We start from the raw sequence: 25,466 nt of genomic DNA, 5'->3' as shown, positions 1-25,466 counted from the left end.
GAACTCAATAAAAACTCTTTTACAGTTTGGTTCGTAAATGGACAAACTATAATAAAAATTTAATGTTTTTCCCCATTCCCTAAATCAAGGAAGCTTGGACGCTACTCACTGCGTGCCTATTGATTCCCAGACACCTGACTGAACAATTCCGAATTAGATAATTTTTCTTTACAAGATTATTCCATTGCCAATAACTGTTGCTGAACCTCACCACCTGACAGTTCTGAGATTGCTCAAAATTCCCCTAAAGTTATTGACAGCTACTCAAAAGTACGAGGCTAAAAGAACGTTCCTCTCCGATACAGTTGTAATCACACAGCTGCCAGTGTGCCTTACCTACCCCTTCCTTAGTTGGAAACAAAGAGTTCTCATTGCCTATGGTGCACACATGTCGAACTACACGTATGACAATACATGTTAGGTGAAAGGAATTGGCAACTGCAAAGAAAGAGATCCAAAATGAGCAAGGAAAGACGGAATTTTAAATTAACTATACAAAAGGCAAATATAACCGTAATATTTGCCCTATTCTAGAAAGCAAAAACAAAAAGAGATGCCTAGCTGATAGCAGAAAGGACAGAATTTGAGTTGTTTGCGGAGCTTGCAATTTACTCCATAAATTTCAACAAAGCTCTCCAGTATCTCAAACAAGACGGATTCATATGGATTGCTTCAAGTATCCATCTTAGAGGACTTGTAGATGGCTCCAGATTGGATGTAGCTCCAGAACCTTCTGTCAGCCGTCTAGCAAGCAAATGCATCTGGAAAAATAGTTCAGCAGGCCTAATCTCTGCAAGAACATAATGAAGTCAAAGCACGAATCGGATAAGCATATTGGATTAAGTTACAGTTCTTTATACTGCCATCCGACACTGATCCATAAATTTGGATAGTGCTCATTGTTTCCAAGCAGCAGCGAAACAATCCGCCAAAGAGTAACAATACAATAATAGCTTCCTGTCTTTTTGCTAGGAAGAGTAACGGTACAAATAGGTAGTCCCTGTCAGTTTCAGTCTTGTCAAAAACAAAGAGCCTTGAAGAGCACTACGATCTACTGAGATATTAAGTGCACCACATTTAGAAACATGCTTTAATGGAAACGCAAGATATTAAAATGTGTGTGCGCACATATGTAATGCAAGACAAAATAACTAAGTATAAATAACAACTATATGGGTAGAGCAATCTGAAAAACTGCAAATAAGTGAAATAAATTAAGTAAAAACCATGTCAATCAAGTTAAAAGACCATCTAAATTTAAATCTCTACTCAGATGTAATATTTTTTTTATAGGTTAAAATTTAAAACTCTGACCATCACAAGGTAGGGGTAAGGTTTGCGTACACTTTACCCTCCCCAGAACCCACTTGTGGGATTTCACTGGGTATGTTGTTGTTGTAATGGGGTGAAGCAATCTGGAGCCATCTACAAGTCCTATAAGCCATCCATCTTAAAGGGGTCAAACAAGACGGATGCATATCAGATTTTCCGACGAATCTAGGAGCAGCAGAAACTTCATCCGCCAATGAGATTTCAAATTTCCATTCTCCTATATCAAGATTAATCTTACCCGGTGTTTTGGCTTCAGTGTTCCTCATGCATATCCTAGCCCAGAGAAGATGACTGATATGTTTTGTATCTTCATCAACCTCAACATAGCCACCATAAAATTCACCAATAGTTTTAAAGGTATCCAGTGACCAAGCATGAAGCGGGATGCCGAATGCTTTGATCCATCTTAGTTCCAATAGTTTTAAAGGTATCCGGTGACCAAGCATGAAGCGGGATGCCGAATGCTTTGATCCATCTTAGTTCCAACCTCTTGCTTGCCAGATCTGTACCAGCCACCGGTGTCCACCACTCCAATGACAATCGTCTTCGTTCCAATGCCATTCACCCACATTGATGGATACCTGAAGCAATCCATATGAGATGGATACTTGAAGCAATCCAAGATCATAGCAGAGAGGTTGAAAGGGGTGATATGGAAGCTAGTGTCAGGACATCAAAATGCTTTCATCAAATCAAGGCAGATCACTATGCAGCTCTAATAAAAAGGGCAGCCCGGTGCACGAAGCTCCTGCTATGCGCGGGGTTCGGGGAAGGACCGGACCACAAGGGTCTATCGTACGCAGCCTTACACTGCATTTCTGCAAGATGCAGCTCTAATAGCCAATGAAATATTAGATTGGAAGACGAAGTCTGGGCAACCTGGTCTACTTTTCAAACTTTACATTGAAAAGGCATTTGACCAACTCAATTGAGCGTACTTGATTAATATACTCAGGAAGATGGGATTTGGTGAACGCTGGATTACATGGATTAAATTTTGTGTTACCACAGTGAAGTACTCAATTCTAATCAATGGTGGACCTGTTGGGTTTTTCTCTCTCCAAAAAGGCCTTAGACAGGGAGATCCACCGTCACCTTTTTTGTTCATTCTTGCTATGGAAGGCCTAAGCAAAATGTTAGACAAAGCTAACCAGCTCCATTGGCCAGAGGGTTTTAAGGTGGGCAATGAAGAGAGCAATTATGTGATAGTGTCGCATCTGCTATATGCAGACGACACTCTGATTTTGTGCGGAGCTGAAAAATCACAGGTTCTATATCTTAATCTCACACTAATGATCTTTGAAGCTATTTCAGGCCTACACATGAACATGCTGAAAAGAACCATCTATCCGGTTAACACAGTCCCAAATCTGGATGAGCTTGCAGAGGTTATGTGCTGTAAAGTGGGATCTTTCCCTACATCATATTTGGGGCTCCCATTGGGAGCTAGATACAAGTCTCAAGGCATCTGGAATGGAGTGATTGAAAAATTTGAAAGAAAACTAGCTTCCTGGAAAATGCAATACCTATCCTTTGGAGGCAGACTTACACTCATTAATAGTGTGCTAGATAGCATACCTACATATTTCATGTCCTTATTCCCAATCTCAGCTAAGGTACAAAGGAGACTTGATCAATTAAGAAGAGATTTTTTATGGGAAGGCAACAGTTACACTCACAAGTTCCATCTGGTTAAATGGCCAAGAGTTATTCTTCCTAAGAACCCTAGAGGGCTAGGGATAAAGGATCTTGCCTCGCATAATAAGAGTTTATTGATGAAATGGCATTGGAGGTACAACATGGAAAGTTCAAAGCTATGAAAAACAGTAATTCAAGCAAAGCGTGGCGTGGCAAACAACTGGTGCACTAGGCAGGGGAGAGCTCCACACGGTTCAGGCCCCTGGAAACACATTTCAAAGTTTTGGGGAGAATTCAAGCTCAAGTCATCACTCAAGCTAGGGAATGGGGCTCATATATCTTTATGGAAAGATAAATGATTAGGAACAGAGACCCTAAAAGATGAATTTCCAGCTTTATTTTTACTTTCTAGTAATAAAGATGCAACTATCTCACATTATTGGCAAAATAGTGCTTGAGCTCCACATTTCAGAAGGGACATCCAAGATTGGGAGTTGAATGATTTGCTCAATAAATTATCAGGTGCTAATGTCAATTACCAGGTGCAGGATAGGTTGGAATGGGGTAAATCAAAAGAGAGAACCTATACTGTCAAAAGAGGATATGACAATCTATGCTCCAACAAGGAATTGATCGACAAATGGCCATGGAAGCTTATATGGAAAACCAAACTACCTACAAAAGTAGCTGGCTTTATGTGGACAACATTGTATGAAGCTTGTCTTACTCAAGACCATCTTAGCAGAATGAGTATACCGACTGTGAATAGATGTTATATGTGCCAGATGGAATCTGACAGTGTGAGGCATCTTTTTTTGCATTGTTCAGTAGCAGCTGACATTTGGAGTATGTTTGTATCAGTTTTTGGACTTGCCTGGGTTATGCCAAACAGTATCAAGGAAGCTTATGAGAGTTGATGCTCATGGAGAGTTGGGAAATCCATCAAAAAGACTTGGTCAATAGTACCTGATGCTATTTTTTGGAGTATTTGGAATGAAAAGAACCGTAGATGTTTTGATGGGATTTCAACTCCCAACCACACTCTTAAAGCCACTTGTTTAATTAACTTATTTAGTTTGTTCAATCAAGCCCTTGTAACTAGTGTTGAACTATTTCTGGATTTTGTCTGCTCCTTAGTTGTCCAGTAAGTTTTGTAAGTTTTTGTATATGTGCAGACAATACCTTTATGTTGTAATTTTTGCTATGCATCTTCTTGATGCCATTTAATGAATTTCCCTTACTTCATAAAAGAAATTCTTATATTCAAATGCTCTGATCAATTTTTTAATCGCTTTTTTTATACTAACATATTCATCCATTAAAACTTTGCTAATAATTAACATATCGTTTATAAGAATATTTATTGTTTTGTATAGTCTCTTCTTTAAAACAGAACCCACAAACCTTATTTTTTCAAAAGGGCAATTCATTGGCTGGATTGCCCCCAAAAAAAATACTGCGTTCACTAAGGAGCTGCGTAAGCGAAGCGAAGTGCCCAACTTGTGTTGCACCTCGCTTCCGAGCTTCTTAAGTGCACCTTTGACAATACAATCATTTTACCACAAATCTTGGACAATGATGTACCCGATATTTGGGTACTTATGGAAGATAGGTTTCTCTTTTCTTTTCTTTTCAGTTTCTTTGTGTGGTAGTTGCCATAAAGACAAAAGGGTTTCTCAACTTTCCCAAACAGTCTATGTATAAATATCTCTTATTCCTCTTTTGCATATCACGTTTGGCAACTAGCTATGTCCAGAAACACAGGGAAATGGAACGGAATTCAAACGGAAGATGCATATATTAGAAAACCTTGACCGAACACTGTGCGAGAAAGTGAAAGTCTCAGATCAGAATTTTCAACCCCAAATGTATGTCCACATCATATTTAAAAAGCATAAAATATAAAGATTAAGTAGGCTCGCACTCTGGCAAGAATGGACTAAAAGGTCAGCAACCCACTATTACTGGATACTGCACTCAGTATTGAGTCGAGCAATGTTCTCAACCACAGTCCAAACTTAACTGCTCGGAATAAAACAAAACTGATTTACAAAGGGATAAAATATCAAACCTGGTGGCCAAGATGACCATTCCTCAATGAGGTTTTTTTCCCACTTTGATTCAGAGCCGAGGCTAGCTTCTGCTTGCGCCAGTAGTAGTGAGACAAAGGGTAACGGCATCGAAGAACTATCTTTTGCTTTCTTCAGACTTCTCATAGCAAGTGATAGAAACTCTGAATCGGACTGTTGTCTGGCAATCTCCATGCAAATAGCACCTGAATAATCAAATCTCCATTACCCAACGGGACCATAAATACCATCAGCATTTGATACACACACAGAGGGAAAGGCAGGAAACCGGATAGAGGGAAACAAAGTGCAGACCATGGAATGCAACCCCCTGGGCGCTTATGTGGATTCTCGGGAGAGAAATAGGAGAAGTTTTGAAAGAGGTAGAATACCCTTTTGTCCAAATGATGGCTCATCATTTGTGAGGGGGTTGTGAATATGCTAGTTCATAAATGGAGAACAGACTTCTTATGTCTCCAGGAAACAACTTGAAGGGGATTCAGGTATTTTTGTTAGACAAATTTGGGCAAGTAGATGTGGGTCACAAAAGCAATGGAGGCCAGTGGCACTAGGGTATGATTTTGGTTATGTGGGATAGGAGAAATTGGGATGGGGAAATGGTGGCTACGGGGAACACTGTGTCACTATCAAGTTAACTTCTTTGCTACATACTGTTCCTGCTACTTGACAAGTGTGTATGCACCTAATAGTGGCTCCGAAAAAGATCTATTTAGTGGGAACTTGCTTCTATCATGGGTATTTATAAGGTCCTTAGCTTATTTGTGAGCAAACTCACACAAGTAGAGTTTATAACAGAGGGCAAAACCATAACCAAATAGACTTTATCCTTAAAAGAAGACGTGATGAACTACATGTAAGGACTGTAAAGTTATTTTAGGAGAAACAATGACCACCCAACATAGGTTAATGGTCTTAGATGTAAAACTCAAGAGTAGAGTGAAAAACAAGACGACCTGCAAACAATCACGAATTAGGTGGTGGGCTTTAAAGGGCGCTAACCAGTTAGCATTTCAAGAAAAACTACGAGATAAGGGAGCTTGGGACTTAAGGGGGAGGCGGACATCCTAGGAAATGTCAGGTTGCATTAGAAAAAAGTAACAATTGAGGTATTACGTTTGTCTAAAGATCTATGACCTCAACTACATGAATCCTGGCTGTGGAATGAGGAGGTATAAACAGCTATTAGGGCTAAACGAGAGTGGTACAGGAAGTTGTCAAAGGCAAAAAACGAAGAAACCTTTGAGGAATATAAGAGAGCCAAGAGAGAAGCTAAGAAGGCCAGAAGTAAAGTCCGAGAGAAACTCTAGATGGCTTGTACCAGAAGCTAGGGATACGAGAAGCGGAGAAAGAAATGTTAAAGATAGCACGACTGAAAGAAAAGAAGGGTAAGGGTTTAAACCAGGTGAAGTGTATTAAAGACAATTCTCAACAAGTGTTGAGAGGAGATACTGAGGTCTAAAAGAGATGGAGAGGCTATTTTGATCAATTGTTCAACTCGAACCAAGAGAATGACATTTTGGACCTCCACATGTTTGTGCATAGAGGTAAAGGATGCCATGAAACTTTAGCTACACTCGTAAACTTAGGCCAACAAAGGTAAAGGATACCATGAAAAATATGAGGATTAAAAAAGCTTGTGGTCCAGCTAGTTTCTCCATAGAGGCTTGGAAGTGTCTTGGAGAGGTTGGAGTAGAAAGGTTCACCAAGCTATTCAATGCTATATTAAGATTCCAGATGTTTTGAACAGAAAAACAAATCAGTTCAAGATGTTTTAAAGAGAAGAACAAATCAGTTCAGAGGACTAAGTTACAGCTTATCATGTTATTTCATTTTTTATGAAAAAAGGAATACGTAAATGAGGCAGAAATTATGCTAGAACCATAGAGGCTCTCTAGGATTAGAAGAAGAGCCATACTTTTGGTGTTTTCCTCACTATACAGAAACTCCAGCACTAACTTTGTGTTGCTTATAAATATAAAGTTATTACCTTTTCAGAAGGGAAGGAAAGGAGAAAAAAAAAAGAGAGCTCATCATTTGCTCCTTCTACATTTTTGGTACACCCATGAGATTCCAATTTGTATAGACGATTGGCTGTCTTTTGAAGAGAACCATGTTTTGGCCTAAGTTCTCTAATTTTTGTCTACCAATTAATTGTATACCAAAGATTTTTTTACAACATCAATACAAGTATTATATTATCAAAAGAAAAAAGAAATAGAGAGAGGAAGATCCCATTTTACAAGGATATCAAAGCATATAATATTTAAATGCTCATTTCTCAACTTGACCAGTCAAAAGAAATCAAGTGTATTCAATTCTGGAAAATTAAATTTTCAAAGTATCAGAAATTTGGAATGTCTTCTCTGTTGGCCCAATATATTTGATAGATTCCCTCCATTTCCAATAATTGACCATTTAAAATTTGAATCAATTATTTGCAATTACCACCCAAAAGAAAGGGAGTTAGTTCAGGAAATGTTACCATGGCTGAGAAAAAGGCCACTCTCGCCACCAGCTAACGAGCAAGCTTGTGCAATTGACTCTTCTGCGTCAATAAATTCCCCATTCCAAACTGCAGTTAGACCTTGAACCAAATTATATATAGCAATCCACATGTTCCACGAAGTCTTTATCTCTTTGCAACACTCTTGAAAGGCCAAGGCTAGTGAACTGGAATCTGAGTGCAGCTTGTATTGACTTTCAAGAAACTTAAGGCAAATCCAACCAATATGATAATCAGTTTTGAGCTCCAAGCACCTAACGTACTCTTCATGAAGCCCAATATAATTACCTTCCACAGCATAGGCACGACACAGTAGCAAGTGTGCAAAGAAGAGGTAGTTATCTGAAAGCTGCATCTCTAGAGCACTTTTTGCACGCATAATGCAATTGAAATTATTCCCACATTGCAAACTAACCTCCGCAGCACAAAGCAGAAGCTGGAACTTTTGGTATTGGTACGAAATGTCTTCCTTCGCATAAAGCTCATTTTGAAGGGCCACACTTATTAACCGCTCAAGAACAACACACATGTTATGCGGAAATTTCTCCTCCCGCGCCTTTTGCAGATAGTTTAGTATAAGCAGGTAATAGGAAGTATGGTCCCAAGGCTGCTGATGGACACACCTATAAAGATAAACAGTCGAATTAGATGCACGGAACAGCTATGGCATATATGTCATGGACAAAAATTCCATGTCTTCCTCCATTGCATCAGGAGTATCAGATTCATATATCAGTAAAGCAAGCTGCACATAGTGTATAATAGAAATAATTTCATAAATGAAGTCCGAAGCCACGTGGATAAAGAACAGTACTTCTGCAGCAGCTGGATTGTTTTGCACCCCGATGTCAAACTTTCTCTACAGATGAACATGGGTAATGTCTTCTTGCTGCTCCCCATAGTACAGCAAGCAACTGCTCCAGCACCAAAAATCTCAACACTGGATTTAACACCTTCCTGCTTCTGATGTTCAGAAGGATCCACTATGAAGCATCGAGCTGAAATGTGAACATCTTTCCATTCTTTGCTGGATAATAATAGATAACCAAGAAGGTTCCTATTCACCAGAATATTACAGCAGATCAATCAACTTTGATCATCATACTAAGAGCAGAAAATGCAACTTTACATATGGTAAGAATTTTCATACAGGGAATAGCAAATCAACAATACATTTGCTAAATTCTATCAAGTATCAAGATAAATATGGCAAGTAATTCAAACGAACTAGCCCATAATTGAAATTTACAATTATTGGAAAACAAGAATGAAAATTATGAACAGAACAAATCAATTGTGCAAAATGAGAGAAAACTGACCAACGATATTCAGCAAGAATGCTTGAACATGAAGAACAGGGCAACGATGTGAATATTTTCAAAGGGTGAGGGAATCCACTCCACCCCCACCCCCACCCCCCAAGTTAAAAGAAAACCGTGGACAACTGGACATTGCTGTGTAACTTAAGTGAAGCTATGGAAAGATTGAATTCTTTGCAGGAGTTAACTTAGAAACTGACAGGCTGACACCAAGAGCCAGAACTTTCATAATTTATTTATTTTCTTTTTATAACAATAGTGTCCATACCGGCTTACACTCACCTCGACCAATCGTACCTACTATCTCCCAAGAGTAACTCAGCTCATCAAGGCTTATATAACGGGACGAATTCACCTAGCATTTTTTTGCATCTTGCTGAGATTTGAACCTTGGACTCCCATGGTCCATTTCAACTTTCATTGACCGCTAGGCCACACCTTTGTGTGCAAAGCCATAACTTTTTTATAATTTACATTAATAAGGACGAAGTTTCAACATATTAGACAATCAAAAGGTAGAAGCAACTTTGCTGCTTGCAGTTGTGAAAACTGAAAAGTACTCTTTTTTTTTATAACCAAGAAAATCCCAAGCTAGTGGCTCAAGGTTTGAAACTCGATGGAAAATGAGTCCATCCCTATACTCTTCTCCACTTAAATACCAAGTTTTTGTCTACGGCAGCGCTCGAACTCGTGACATGTGCCTAACCCACATATCACCAATGTGTTTTTACCACTAGACAAAGCCCTGGAGGCTATGAAAAGTACTTTGTTACTTGCCAAATAAAAGGAACACCTTCCACTAAAAAAGTACTGCCAATAACTTATACTTATAATGTGGAAATCTTGCTCCTCCTACAAACCACCATAACGTCTATGAAGAAAGCAATGTAGTTCTTGGATTATTCCTATACCACATAATAAGGTGGGAAGTTTTTCCAAAGGCCAGTCTTAAGTTTTAGACATAATAATGGGCACTGTGAAGATCAAGTAGAAACTATTTCAGAAAATTAGATTTATGGGATAAACATTTTACAATTAGGTCTTTCTTCTCTTTTTTTGAGGAAAACATAGGTTTTTCTTCTCCTCCACAACCTCCTCCACTCCTTTTCAATAACAATTTCTCCTCTAACTTAAATGCCATTAAATTGGAATATTCAAGGTAAGTTTTTGGACTGATTTTACATACCTTGATGCTGAAGTGAAATGGGCATCCAGTTCATGCATGTTTTTACATGTCATGTCCAAAATTATATCTAGTATTAAAGATGTCCTGATTGAAAATCTTTGGACTTTCTGTCAAGTGTACGGTGTCCCACCAGAGCAACGTTATGTATTGCAGTTCTTTTCATTTGTGTTCAATATTTCTTCAGATTACAAATTTCCGGCTTCCGGGTAGCTTAAAAACACTGACAAGTCCCAAGGTAGCATAAGTTTTTTGGCTTATGTATCTAAGTCAAAAGACTTGAATCTTAACATGCTATAGTCCTTATAGACCGGGCTATTGAAGAGGGTGGATCCGGAATTTCCATACTTATTAATCTAGATCCTGATAGAGCCAAGAAAGGTCTGCTTGTTACATAGTTAGCGGCTAGGGAAGTAATCTTGACGACAGGAATTTGAGGAGAACGAAAATCAAATAAGTCAGTTGGTTCTTCATGTGCAAGTGTTCGGGTAGAAAAGTGAACCATCTACTAGTGCATTGCAAGGTGGCCAGTCAACTATGGTGGACAGCCCTGAATTTGTATGCAGTATAGGGAGTAATACTTGAGACAGTGGAGGGGGAATGCATCGTTGGGTATTCATGTGAAGAAGAAAACAATGTAAAGCGTGGAATGTCACCCCGCTATCACTTATGTGGGTACTGGATAATTTGGAGGAAAACGAACAAAAAGCTTTTGAAGTGTTGGAATATGACTTGCACATATTAGGACATCTCTTCTGTTGTTTATTAGCTTTTTGTTCTTTCCAAGTTCATTTGAGCCCTCTACTAGTAAAAACAGCTGTACTGCCAAAACTTGTCGACACCAACACTTCTCTATGATGGGTCTCATGTAACTTGGAACATGCATGTACAAATAGTCATTTTGCATCCCTGTCTCAGCGAGGAGCTTAATTGAGCTCCTTCGAATTGACATGAAAAAAAACCACGATAACTCATGCTAGTTTCATCAAACACAAACGGACTTGAGCACAACCAATAAATTTCTTCTGGCTAAAACCACGGCAAGAAAATCTTTTGTTTTAAAAAAAGAAAAGGAAACAGATGCTTTCTAATATAAAAACAGAATCTCACACTTCTTTTCTAACTTCAATCAGGAAGAGCCACCAAAATTGCATTCAAAATTAGCCAACCCTTCAATCTCAAGCAAATCACAATTCAAATAAATGGAGAACACTAACGTGAAGTGCTACGAACAATCACAATTCACTAGTTCATGCACAGAGTGGGAGAACATGAAAATGTAGCTGCTCAGGTAACCACCTTATCAAATTACTGTTTGGAGAAACATGAAGAGCTCTTCTTAGATAATTGACTCCCTTCTGAACTCCTAAGCAGTCGTTAGATCCATGTTTGACCTAAAACCCCGATAAGAAAATCCTGATTTACACTTAGGGACCCAACATCAAGTCAAAAGAGGCAACTGAAATAGAAGACTTACTAGTAAGCCAAGTGTGGCTAGGAAATCCAGTGCAGCAATCTCTTTGCTAGATGAAAGAGACTCACGAACACTTGAAACAACTGAGTCAAGCTGATGACTTTCATCTAATGCATGAATAGCAGATGCTACAAGCCTAACTTTTGAACTCTCGAAGGCTCTTCTGGGCAGTTGCAAAATGTTTCTAATAGCTAATTCCTGCCCTGACGTATGATACACTAATCTACAGACGAAACTGATGGAGGCAGCAGCCAATGAATGTTCTGTTGGTAAAGCAGACGAGGCCAGTCTTTTTGCCACTGAAAGAGCAAGGTCATACTTGCCAAGTTTCCAATAAGAAAGCGCATAAAGCTGCAAACCTTCTACATCCAGAAGACCTAGCGAAAATGGAATTTACAGGTTTAAGAGACCAAACATCGCCATAGCACTCTAGATTGGATGAGAGCAAAAGCAGGCAAGCAGGAAAGAGAAAATTCAAAAATAAAATTTTTATACAAGAAGCTACTCCATGATTTCAGCAAAACCAGCTAAAGCGAACTCTAAGACATACCAATGCCTAACAATTCTGCACCAATAAGAAGTTCAGCACTCGTGTAAAATTTTAATTCATAATCATTATTTGCTCACAGACAAGCAGCACACTAATGCATCACCATGATAGTTTTTTATTGTTTTCTTCACCAAGATATTTTTCTTTAGCAGAAAGCAGAACAGTAGAATCATACCTTTGTTTTCCAAATATTTACATTCTTGGATAGCTGCATCAGCATTTCCTGCCTGTATGGATAGCATTTCAGAACTTGCATAAAATAGAGTTGATCAAAGCACCCAGACACAGTGAGAAAAAAAGAGAGTAGCATTGCAAATTGAATCTGAAGTAAAACCATTTGAACCTGAAAAGATGTGATAAAGTATATTACCATACAAAGCGACCTGGTCAAATTAATAGATATATATGCTGGATACGATTTTAAAACTTTTCCTGCAAAAACTCTGGCAGCAAGGCGTGCCAGTCTATACGAGGCAACAGCACTTTCATAATCACCTCGTGCCTCACAAACTAGCCCTTTCAGATTGTGAGATTCAGGATACTGAGGTGAACGCTGCAAAGCCTGCTGGATGGCTCCAAATGCCTGGTATAACAATTATAAAAACTTAGACTCAATGCTATCTGACTACCTTCACAAGGTAGGGGTAAGGCCTGCGTACAAACTACCCTCCCACACCCCACTTGTGAGATTACACTGGATTTGTTGTTGTTATTGTTGTTCTTATAGACTCAATGCTATCCAAAGTACTCCCTTGTCAATTACTCAGAGCCTAAACAGACAAGAATCGATTGTAAACCGAGTGCTTAAGTACCTCTGAAGACCGCAGATAACCAGACTGCAGAGCAAGCTTAACTAGACCAGTTTGGAATTCTGCAAGCTATTCATACACAGGCACTGTAAGAACCTCCAAATTGGACAATGAACAACTGGAAAAAACCATGTACAATTTGTTGGGAAAATCGCCTGTATATACGTTTGTATCTGAACTCTAAAGTTTGTTTTCAGAAGCATCATGATGCTCACCTGATACAAACTTTAGATACAAAAGCAACATGAAAAACTCCCAGGCAAGGTGAAAGTTCAAACATCTTGTTAAAAAAAAAAAGTGAAAGTTCAAAAAATTTCTGAAAACAACACTGAAAGAGAGAATGTACTGGAAAGATCTGAACCGCCCGAAGACAGCACTCATAAGCCTCGTCTGGTTTCAGATTCCTGTTTAAGAAGCGTATTCAGCTTTATATTTCACATAAAAGATGTAAATGCATCATTCTTTATGATCTTTTATATAACATAAATGAATTTACCTTGCAGCAGCATCAGCTGACATGCCTGCCCATGGCAATGAAAGTGAAGGATCAATACTTCTTGCACGATCAAATGCTAGCTGAGCCAATTGACTTTCCCCCTCCAGCCGATAAAGCTATAAATACCCAACTTTAGACGACTCTAATCATCTCACATGGATCGATCAATTTACATAACAACACAAACCTTAATCTACAGTATGATCATGACTTGCAATGCTGAATAGTTCAGCACATTGGAGAAGGAGAACCCCCAAAAAAATAGAAAAAGAGGGAAGCAGGTGAAAAGAAAGAAAAAAAACAAGTGAACAGCCAGAACATGTTCATTTTTACTTTGTTGCTGCAGATAAAAATACAGTAATAATTTCATTGTCAAAAAAAAAAAAAAGATGAATACACTAATAAGTTATTGATGTTGTATATGATATCTCTTACATTAGAAGGCACAGTTGAGCTACTTGAGCTATCTGTGTCATCAACATGCTTGCTTGTCTGGCCCATAATAGCCCCTCTTTGTTGATCAAGTTTCAAGACTACCCCACAAAACCTGATGATTCAAGGATTTCCGTCGATGAAGTCATGCAACTTTTGCCTAAAGCATGTGGAGTCCAAATCCAACTTTTAAGAAAAATTAACCCAAATAACAGCTCGTCCAACTGCTTAAACTAAAAATAGTCGGTGGAGGTACAATATATACATATATTAGAAGGCACAGTTGAGCTACTTGAGCTATCCGTGTCATCAACATGCTTGCTTGTCTGGCCCATAATAGCCCCTCTTTGTTGATCAAGTTTCAAGACTACCCCACAAAACCTGATGATTCAAGGATTTCCGTCGATGAAGTCATGCAACTTTTGCCTAAAGCATGTGGAGTCCAGATCCAACTTTTAAGAAAAATTAACCCAAATAACAGCTCGTCCAACTGCTTAAACTAAAAATAGTCGGTGGAGGTACAATATATACATATATTAGAAGGCACAGTTGAGCTACTTGAGCTATCCGTGTCATCAACATGCTTGCTTGTCTGGCCCATAATAGCCCCTCTTTGTTGATCAAGTTTCAAGACTACCCCACAAAACCTGATGATTCAAGGATTTCCGTCGATGAAGTCATGCAACTTTTGCCTAAAGCATGTGGAGTCCAGATCCAACTTTTAAGAAAAATTAACCCAAATAACAGCTCGTCCAACTGCTTAAACTAAAAATAGTCGGTGGAGGTACAATATATACATATATTAGAAGGCACAGTTGAGCTACTTGAGCTATCCGTGTCATCAACATGCTTGCTTGTCTGGCCCATAATAGCCCCTCTTTGTTGATCAAGTTTCAAGACTACCCCACAAAACCTGATGATTCAAGGTACTACATGGAAGAAGTCATGCAACTTTTGCCTAAAGCATGTGGAGTCCAGATCCAACTTTTAAGAAAAATTAACCCAAATAACAGCTCGTCCAACTGCTTAAACTAAAAATAGCCCGTGGAGGTATAATATATACATAATTTATGTATTAATTATGTATAAATAATGTATAATCTATGTATATGTCTAGAAAAAGTAATCAGTAAATATGACCCGGCATTTGTGTAAAGATACGAACTTTTAATGACACTTAAGCTTCCAAAAAAATTGCTTAACATATTATCTGACACTTAATACTTACATGTTGCATATACCGGTCTTGTCAAAAGCGAAAAGCTCTAAAAAGCACTCCAGTTCGATTGGGGCTTTAAACGCAAAGCGCAACTAAAATGTGGGTTTTAATAAAAAATAAAAAAAGGCGCAACTAAGGGAAAAAAATAAAAATACATATGTCATTCAAGAAAAAGGAACAAACTCATTCCTAATGTCTTCGTCAACAACTAATAAACACTTATTCGCTGATAATATTGTCTTCAGTACCCGCTCGATTCAAGATAGAACTCATCGGCAATGAGGCGCACACCTTAGTGTCTTGCCTACACTGAAGCGCAGCTAAAGCGAGATGAAGCGCCCTCCCTGAACTTTTCTGAGCTTCAGGGCTTAAGCGCGTCTTAAATGAGCCTTTGACAACACTGGCATATACGATTACATGTCGGCCAAATCGAGGGCTGCTTATTAACCTCCAATTAACTATTGTTCAATAAAACTTTAGTTTGTAGTAGTTATTGGATGTCAATTAAGATGTGCGACTTCTCGTGGTGATTAAGCCAATTCAGATGAGGTTTTTCTCTGAACTTTGTCTATTTATTCTTAGGTTCGTAATTTATTAAGGACTATCATGGAATAGAAATGATATTTGCTTCTCCAATCAGAAATGGGTAAGTTTTTCTTTTAAATCTCAATTTATCTAATAAAAATAGTTGACAAATAAACTCACTTTCATCCTACACAATCAACAGAATTGAATTCGTTTCTACTTTGGCTTTTATAATTTTGTGTGAATTTTATAAGGACTTAATTGAAAACGCGGTGGTGTATAAAAGAGAATATTATTGGTATCATAAAGGATAACATCCTTATTTTTAGTATAACTCAAATTCGTTATACTAAGCTCCCGTTTAACCATAGATTTTGGTAACCTTTTTTCAAAGAATATGATTGATTTTTGAAAAAACAATTGCTTTTTTTTCAAATTCCCAAAATCTGGTTTACGGTAGCTATTGGGTGAGATTTTTTCGTCCACTAACAAAACTTCAAGTTCTTTTCAAATAAAATGCATGTCCAGACACAACTTCAACTTTCAAAATTATTTTTTAACACAATTTTAAAAATATGTTTTTCAAGTTTGAACCAAATCTATGTCCAAACGTTAGCTAAGTTTTCACATTAATATTAATATTCCATAACATTGAACTTATTTAAGATATCATAAGAAGACAAAATAAGTGACCATCAACAAATAGGAAAATCAGAGTACCAAAACCGATTATAATGTATTTGCATACTTTATTTTTGTCTTTTTTCCAAATTTTAAATTAAACGTTTGGATAGTAAATTAACAATTGTTTTTGAAAGAGGAAACCTTAAATGACCATTATTTCAAAATTTTGTTATATTCCTATTTTTAGATGGTATTTAATACGTTAATAAATAATTGAATAGTTTCACACATTAGCAAACTGAATTTACTTTTCTAAACCTTGATTGTTGACTTTGTTCATAAATATAGTCAATAAACCTTGATTATTGACTAAAGTTGCAATTGGGTTTTAGGAAATTTTCCTGCTATTCCATTTTTTTAAAGCTTCGATAAAGTTAACAAGGGAGAATTCATAATGCGGACAACTGCATCCCAATGACTATCACAGCGAGAATTCATAAACTGACTTACAACACTCACAGGATAAGAAATGTCGGGTCTAGTCACTGTGAGATAATTTAATTTACCAACCAGCCGCCTATAGCTTGCAGGATCGCTAAGCGGCTCCCCCTGTCCTAGCAGAAGTTTGGAATTCGGATCCATCGGAGTGTCAACAGGTCTGCAACCTATCATCCTTGTCTCCTCAAGAATGTCTAATGCATATTTTCTTTGAGAAATAACAATACCTGAGCAAGATTGAGCAACCTCAATTCCTAAAAAGTACTTCAATCTGCCTAGATCCTTAGTTTGGAAGTATTGGAAGAGATGCTGCTTCAGATTGGTAATACCATCCTGATCATTGCCAGTAATAACAATATCATCAACATAGACTACCAGATAAATACAGAGACTTGAAGCAGAGTGCCGATAAAATACAGAGTGATCAGCTTCACTACGAGTCATGCCAAACTCCTGGATAACCGTGCTAAACTTACCAAATCAGGCTCGAGGAGACTACTTTAGACCATAAAGTGATCGACGCAGGCGACATACAAGGTTACGAGACTCCCCCTAAGCAACAAAATCAGGTGGTTGCTCCATATAAACCTCATCCTCAAGATCACCGTGAAGAAAGGCATTCTTAATGTCCAACTGATAGAGAGGCCAATGACGAACCGCAGCCATGGATAGAAAAATGCGGACTGATGCGACTTTAGCCACGGGAGAGAACGTATCACTGTAATCGAGCCCAAATATCTGAGAATAGCCTTTGGCAACAAGACGGGCCTTAAGTCGATCAACCTGGCCATCGGGACCAACTTTGACTGCATAAACCCAACGACAACCAACAGTAGATTTACCTGAAGGAAGAGGAACAAGCTCCCAAGTACCACTTGTATGTAAAGCAGACATACTGAGCATCGATCTTTGCCCAAAGTGCTATTGCCTTTTCATCTCCTTCGCTAGACTTTTTGATTAGATGATCTTGAACACCTTGGCCTCTACACCACAACTCGACAGATGAATCCCAAGCTAAGTAGTTTGAACCTCCCATTAAAGGTTCCGAGGTAATAATAGCACTAGAGCTTCCAGAACTCATGTTTCTAGACCCAAAAGCATCAAATCCCAAAGATATCGTTGCAAATTATTACCAAATAAGAGAAAGAATTAACTGTAATCCACTGAAACAGAGTAAGGAAACACAGAAACAGAATAAGGAAATATTGTAGCTGCCGGAATCCTACTGTAGTTGTCAGAATAGTACTGTAGCTACCGGAAAAAACTCAAAGTGGTCGGAATGAAATGAAAACAGTAGGGGTAGGATCGGAATTACCAGGCGACCCAACTGTTCTGAAGGAAGTTTTTCAAAAAATGGCCGGAAGTGGTCGTATGCGCCGGCGCGTGAGCTCACGCGCGTGAGCTTCTGGTGGCGCGTGGAGACGCGTGAGGAAGCTGCTGCCGGAGATTTTCACTGGGGTTTGGTCGCCGAACAATGACAACTCTTGGGGTAGTGTTGGTTTTTGTACAACACTGACGGAGACGAAGCAAACGCAAAACAGCCTTAAAAGAGTAGCCGGAAAAAGACTTCCGCTCACTGATTTCTCTTTCCGGAATCGCTGAAATTTATGCACAGCGATAAATATCTCACAATTGCTCTGATACCATGTGAGAAAGAAATATATTATTGATATTAGAACATGAATACAGTACATGAGGTCCCTATTTATAGCTATACACTACAAGGACATATTACTTATCTTCCAATGTGGGACAAGACTACACTATACATATTTGTAAACTAATAATATGAAAGGCTTATAAGTTTGAATCAGACAAAGGATAACTCTACGGGCAATTATGATTTGTATATATCAATTGAATCTTTTGACGTCAGTAACTAATAAGTATCTATTACTTTTATTCGACAACAGCTTCTTGAAATGTATGCCACTGTAAAAAGGCGAAGGTTACAATTCCTTAAAGACATGGCACAAACTTTAAGACATGAAGCATTTGCAACCATAGCCGACGCTGCTCATATTCAAATTTAAACCATGGGTTGCTAAATATCACAAACAAGAAAACTGTTATGTTGAATATTTGATATTCAGTTTGAGCTTGCACTTTCTACTTTCTAATTTTGTGTAACTCAGCGCACACTTATTTTAATATTATTTATATCATTTTAAGAAATTTACACTTATAGCATGGAATACACGTGCAATACATGTGTTGGAAAACTAATCTGTATATAGTCTTGGAAACCTGCAAGACTAAGAGCTGACTTTTGAAGGTAAATTTTTCTTAACATTTCTTAGCGAACCTCTAGAGCCACTTCCCAATAAGGCTTTCTTGAACATCCTCAAATCTTGCACTCCACACCCTTCATACCTTATAGGGCTTGTAGCCACATTCTAGTTCATTAAATGACATTTTATCCCCTTTTATGTGCCCCACAAGAAATTCCATTGAAGCCTCTTCAACTTCCCAGTAACGCTTGCCATTGCGAGCATAAAGGACATTTAATTGTTTGGGGTGTTTGAAGGACATTTAATCGTTTACTTTTGGGTAGACGGGAAGCAATCTTTCTTTATCTCTCAGTTTGGATTCCTAGAGTACCGAGAAAGGTGTGCTTCTTCACATGTCTAGCTACGAGGGGGTGATTCTAATGGCTGAGAATTTGAAGAAGAGGAGAGTTACAAGTGTCAGTTGGTTTCATGTGCAAGTGCTCGGGCGAAGATATAGATTGCCATCTTTTATATTGTCAGATTGCATTTTGTTTGTGGTGTGAATGTTTGTGGTGTGAAGTGTTGGGTTGGTTTGGACTTCAATGGGTGATGTCAGGCACAGTAAAGAAGTAATGTCCAACTGGACATTCAGAAGGAGGAGGAGAAGACGCAAACCTTGGGATGTCGCTCCACTTGCAATCATGTGGATCATTTGGAGAGAGAAATAGGAGAGCTTTTGATGGAATAGAGAAGGACTTTATACATTTGAGGAGTAACATGTTTTTTCTTATTATGTTGTGGTGTACCCATGAGATTTCTTTAAGCATAGAAGATTGAGTGTCCTTCATACATACGAACTAAGCATGATATTTCAGTAGAGAAGGGTAGAGGGGCGGGCCCATCACCGCCGAGTTCCGAAGGCTATTGGTGGCAATCACGGTTTTATATTATTTTCACTAACAATAATCAGGGATGACAAATTTTTTTGATAAAGTAAGAATTAGGGATGACAATTTATTGAACTAATCACCAAATTGCTCATTTAGTATCAACATTATAAAGTATAATCGCTTTACATGTTGTTCATGGGATAACAAATATCTTAGACTTCATCTAAACAACTGCTGGAAAAGTAAACCCATTGTTGACCATTCATGACAAACTTTAACCTTACAAGTTATTTGCATGATCGATAGACAAACGAAAACACAAAAACAAAAACAAAAACATGTGGGACTTGAAATCAGAAATCGAAACTGATAATTTAAGATCCTAGTTTTCTTGGGAGAGGATCCTCGCTTAGGGAAAGAGAGCAAGCCCATTCCGACATGGATGCCTCTTTTAGCACGTCCAAAAAAATTCGGGTTGTGATCCACCCAAATACCTATAGTTGGACATCTTCTGCCCAACTATTGAAAATAAAAATGGAATGACAATTACTGTCAATGATCGTTGACACCCATGGGCAATCACGGTGAAAAATTGGACCTTTAACGACAAAGATAAGTGAAACTTTGTATAACGGCTTTGAGGTGGAAATAGTGCTTAATATTTATCCATAAATCAGCAATATTTAGAGAAAAGAAGTGTGGCTAGCAAGTCCAAAAAGAGCAATGGAATTAGAAATGTAATAAAGTGAAGTTTTGGGCAAGTCAAATGTTATGTGATGGTTTAATATCTCTTTGAATTAGAATTCAAAACTGAATTGTTTGGGAAAGAATAGTCATGTCACATGTGAGGTGTCTCAAAAGAGGGAATTGATACAAGCTTTGCACATGAAATCCAATAGACCAAGTTCCCTCCTTTGCTGGAACATTGACAAAGGGAGGAAGAGCGTTTGGGGCAATTTTTCAGATCTGAAAGGTATTCTTTATTTAGCAGCATATAAGTGCTTCACAGGTACATATATAATGATATAATAATAAGGGGCCAGCCAAATGTTATGGTGTATAGCTGATGGCAACAGGAAGGGTTGAACTTGGGGTTGCAAATACAAGCATTCTGCTTGGTCTTCTTTGAGACAGCGAAAGAGAATGGGGGAAAATAAGTGCTACAGCTTCTCCATTGCAGCAGCTACAGAAGTTTTGGGGGAAAAGAGGAGAGCCTAAATCTAAGTAAAGTTATACAAATCAAGACGTGCTCAACAAACCCCAAAAAACAGCCAGTAATCTCCATTCATAGTAACTAGTAATCCATGTGCTCTCTTTGAGATGGGTATCAAATCAATATTTAAGATTCAAGTGAAATACTTCAGCTTAGATGATGATATTATACCAAAGGTTAGATTTGATTTGAAGGATTTGAACATGGAAATTCATGGGTTTGAGCCCTAAACCACCAAATTAATAAATTGAGGAATCGATCCACCTTTAAGACTCCAATGAGGAAACTAATTGCACGCCCAAGCTAAATTTTCTAACAGTTCATGCAGAAAAAGAATGATTTTTTTCAGGCATATTGCTCTTGTTAGTCTGGTGTTTCACATACCAGTAGTATTAGTGTTAGTCTGGTGTTCTATTATTGTAAGATTTCTAATACTGCGTATTGTTCCTTTTGCTTCGTTTTCTTATTATCTTGTTGTTGTTAATGCTTGTGCTACTGCTTTCTTTTCATCTTTCCTTGAGCCGAGGGTCTATCGGAAACAGACTCTCTACCTTCAAGGTAGGGATAAGGTCTGCGTACACACTATTTCTCCCCAAACCCCACTTGTGGGATTATACTGGGTTTGTTGTTGTTGTTGTTGACTCTTGTGATTGAATATCTTATCATAAACCAATTTACATGCATTTTGGCAAACTCCACGAGTTGTTCTCAAGATCGGAGGAAGAAGTGCTGTCCAAATTCTATAGATTCTAGCATCGATATTCAATAAATGGGACAGTAATTACGTGATCCATGATACAAATCCATCAATCACTTATTGTTACCAAAGAATCTTCAAGCAGCAATATAGAGAAAAAGATTAATTACTCTACTAAAATATTTAGTTTCGTGAGTTAACTTCTTATCTCTTATTCCTCCTAAACTCTGACAGCTTTGAGAGATAAACGAAAACAGATAATCTTGGAAACTAATGCAGCATGTTACCTTTCCAAGATGTGCCCATGCAACTGCAAGAGAAACTTCCAACTGCACCGCCCGTATGAAAGCATGTTGTTTCAATGCAGAATGATCAGATAAACATCCTAAGGCTACCCAGAACTCGCTATTGCAACCTTCAAGTAATAATCCTCCAAGGCACATCTTTTCAGACACAAACCTGTTGAATGAACTAGTGTCTTTAAAAGCTTATCCTAGTACAAATGTAATTATACATTAAGCAATAAAACAAAAGATATACCAAGAGTTAATGTCATCTTTACAGTTCTCCTTTAACGATAAAAGAAGCTCAGATGCAATGGCAACATCAGTATACACATTAGCTTGCCAAGGGGACAAATGCAAAGCCCGCTGGTAGGAGCGACAAGCAGATCTGGCTGCTAAGCAGCAGTTTCTCTTCCATGACAGGATTGAACTACTGAATGATTTTTCATCAGCTCCTGATCCCAATCCTTCATCCATCCATGGAAAACATTTCGCGTATATGAGCTAACAAAGGAAAGAAGCAGCACCATTGTCAACCAGTCAACACCAAAGCATCAATGTAGTAAAGTAATTTGATGGGGATAGGCTTGACAAACTCCATATGACACTGTAGGAAGGCATGAAGGGTTGGGAAATGGAAGAGTACAGAAAATTGCACGAAAATGAATGGCATTATGCAAAGAAAAAACAAAATTCACCGGACGCTACCTGAATATCTCCATGCAGCTTCCAAGAACAAGACATATTGCCAACAATGGAAGTACTTGCTAGAGCCACTTTCGAGGCTTCCTGAAATTAAGCAAATCGCTTGAAAAAAATCTCAACCAAAAGAAGAAGGGAGAAGGAATAGAATAAGTATGTCCTTCTGCACCATAATACTACAGAAGCAGGTGAAACTTCAAAATTACTGGATCACTAACCTCTAAGAGTGAAGCTCCCCATTTAAAGGCACCAGAATCAATAGATTCCTTTGCCAAACTAAGGAGTGCAGAGGCAAGCCCATGATGCGCAGACAAATTCAGAGGTGAGATTAGTAAAGCTTGCCGAAACTGCTCTATTCCCTTCATTCAGGATGGAAGAGTAAAGAAAGAAACATTAAAAGAATCCGAATATCTTTTATAGGTATGATCGCGCTGAATTATCATGAGATCTTTTATGCTACTCACTGTAACTCATTGAGGCTGAGCCTAAATAAGGCTTATGCAAGTACTCGCTCATATGAGCTCATAGACATATAGCCTTACTCTAACAGAAGTTTTCTTTTTTCTTTTACTAGGAGAAGTTTTTTTTTCTTTTAGTGGGAGAATTTTTCTTTTTTTTTTTTAATAAGAAAAAAAAAACCTTTATGTCTATCCTTACATGACTTTCTTTGGAAGAATAATACGTGCTACGATATTTCCAAGAGACATAATGCCGACAACCTGATAATTTGCGTTCAAGCAACAGTCTACTAAACCAGCCCATGTTTAGGAGTACCAATCCAAACCCACAATTAAACTACATATATCAAGCTTGTTAATAATTGCATAAAATGGAGCATGGTCCAGACACAAGGAGAAATTTTACCTTTCGAAATGAACCAAGCATCAGATGGACATTTCCACTTTCCACCAATGCAAATACTCTTGATTCCTCCAATTCAATAGCTCTTGCATAGGACTGTTATAATGAGAAGACAAGATTGAGCAACGAGTAACAGACATCAAAGGGATGTACTATCATTGTGACACAATGCAATAAACTATACAAACATCTTATTCCATCCAACAATTTTTAATACATATACATCTATGGATCTATAATCCAAAGCTTTGAAACAGTAAATTATAAACAAATTGTAATATTAGCATATTTACAGATGTCCATATCCTTTACGGCATGCCATCCTTCTTTATTGGGAGAAAAAGGTCACTAGCTCTCCTTACGTATGTACTTGAACTGAATGTTTCCATAGATGAACTAATCATCCCACCCCACCGCCCATCCCCCACCCCCATCTCGCGGATTTTTAACTTCTCTAACTGCCCCTTGTGAACTAAAACAAAGGTAATTACCTTAACAGCGGCTGTAAACATGCCCATTTGCTGGTAGGAAAGACCCAGAGCCTGGATAAGTGCAAGATGGACAAAGACACTGAGAGACACCATGACGGAATAAACTACACAGCAACTAAAACGGACTAATGAGAAACAAAAGAGGAAAATAACCTCCCACAAATCAGCACATGTGGGATAGCCTCTAATGGCTTGCTGAAGACTCTGCACTGCTTCGGACCACTTCTTTTGGTTGACCTAACCAAGGGTGGGGGAATTGTTTCAGGGAACCGAACCCTATAATGTACAAGTTGAAGTAGAAGATTAGGATGATGAGCAATAACCAAAAGGTAACCCAATCTGCATAAAGCCCAAAAAGCCCTGGGTGACTTCTCTGAAGCTTCACGGCATATAGCTATCTCCAAGCTCTCTTTTCCACTTCCGTCCAGTATATCACATATTGCTTCCTGATAGAGAGAGGGAGAAAAATCAATATGATTCTGTTGTGAGTAAGAAAATGTAATTTAGCAAAGAAATATGCGGCAAACCCCAGCAATTGAATCATCGGGATTAAGGTTGACGGCTCTCAGATAACACTTGAGAGCCCTCTGAGAGTCGACAGCCACTCGAGTATAGTAATGTCCCAAATATCTGAAAGCAGCACCGTTTTGTGGGTTGAGCTTCGCCGCTATGAGAAAATGTTGAGCGGCTTTTTCCTGAATGTCTCCTCCCTTATCCCATAACAAGACCCCGAGATCAAAGTGGAGCGAAGGATCGTCCACAACTGCTTCTTCTAACCGTCTTATAGCATCGTCTTCTTCACTCTGACAGGTAAAAGCTTAAAGATAGATTCAGTCACTGACGTCGTTAAAAAATACTAAAAGATATGAAAGGGTTGAAAGGAAGAACCATTTTCAAGGCACTCGAAGCTCCGTGATTACTGAGGAAGCCCTCGAAGAGGAGACGGCGCTTTGCCGGCACTACAGCTTCCGATTCTTAGTAGTCTCACTGCCGACGAGGCAGCCTCCGCTTATGTTTTCTTCCCCCCTGTTTCCTTCGTTTTCTTTACTTTCCCCTTCTGCTTTTTTTCAAGGGGAGAATAGACAAATAGGCACTTCAGGTTGCACGGGATTGTGTTCCTTATCCTCTAACTTCATGAATTATCATCAAGACACCTGAGTTTGTTCAAAATTCATATTTTAAACCCCTTAGGCTTAGCCCTTGTGTAACGATACTACGATAGTGTAAGCTTTCGTTGTATCGTAGGGTCGTAAAGGAAGAATGTCATTATAAAGGGATCAATATGTAAACTCGAAGGGCCAGAAAATTCCTTTAGCTCAATAATGAAAGTTAGGGTCGATTGGAGGAGGTCTTACCTCTTAGATTTTCTTACTTGTCCAAATGACACATTAGATCCACGTCACTTGTCACGATATTAATATTTTAA

General features: G+C 38.4%; 1 protein-coding gene across 5 annotated transcripts; it reads right to left on the bottom strand.

Moving 5' to 3' along the window:
* Window positions 1–25,125, bottom strand: LOC104102699 (tetratricopeptide repeat protein SKI3). Of its 5 annotated transcripts, XM_070200318.1 has the most exons (22): window positions 24,929–25,125; window positions 24,568–24,843; window positions 24,364–24,486; window positions 24,194–24,277; window positions 24,041–24,091; window positions 23,553–23,645; window positions 22,907–23,047; window positions 22,695–22,775; window positions 22,243–22,490; window positions 21,990–22,161; window positions 13,395–13,510; window positions 13,245–13,302; window positions 12,902–12,967; window positions 12,460–12,672; window positions 12,265–12,316; window positions 11,543–11,916; window positions 11,365–11,459; window positions 8,378–8,620; window positions 7,543–8,186; window positions 5,042–5,245; window positions 563–790; window positions 1–438 (listed from the first exon to the last, which is right to left on the bottom strand). In XM_070200318.1, the coding sequence occupies exons 1-21, from the start codon at window positions 24,929–24,931 to the stop codon at window positions 609–611; spliced, it is 3,519 nt and encodes a 1,172-aa protein (XP_070056419.1). In that variant the 5' UTR covers window positions 24,932–25,125; the 3' UTR covers window positions 1–438; window positions 563–608. The 5 variants fall into 5 exon arrangements, with proteins under 5 accessions (XP_070056419.1, XP_070056418.1, XP_070056421.1 ...); XM_070200317.1 differs by lacking the exon at window positions 1–438 and having other exon boundaries at window positions 461–790; XM_070200319.1 differs by lacking the exons at window positions 1–438; window positions 563–790 and adding an exon at window positions 1,545–1,913.
* Window positions 25,126–25,466: the final 341 nt, after the last annotated feature.

This window comes from Nicotiana tomentosiformis, chromosome 4, assembly GCF_000390325.3.
Source record: "Nicotiana tomentosiformis chromosome 4, ASM39032v3, whole genome shotgun sequence".
NCBI lineage: Eukaryota > Viridiplantae > Streptophyta > Magnoliopsida > Solanales > Solanaceae > Nicotiana > Nicotiana tomentosiformis.
Note: the sequence above shows the minus strand (reverse complement) of the source record. Positions and strands in the feature narration are given on the sequence as shown.

Bases quoted from the DNA above. Each gene is read 5' to 3' on its own strand.
- LOC104102699 (XM_070200318.1), bottom strand. The intron at 11,460-11,542 runs GTAAGTCTTCTA...TCGGGGTTTTAG, and splicing joins TAGCCACACTTGGCTTACTA to GTCAAACATGGATCTAACGA. The intron at 8,621-11,364 runs GTGGTTACCTGA...TCTGGTGAATAG, and splicing joins CCAAACAGTAATTTGATAAG to GAACCTTCTTGGTTATCTAT.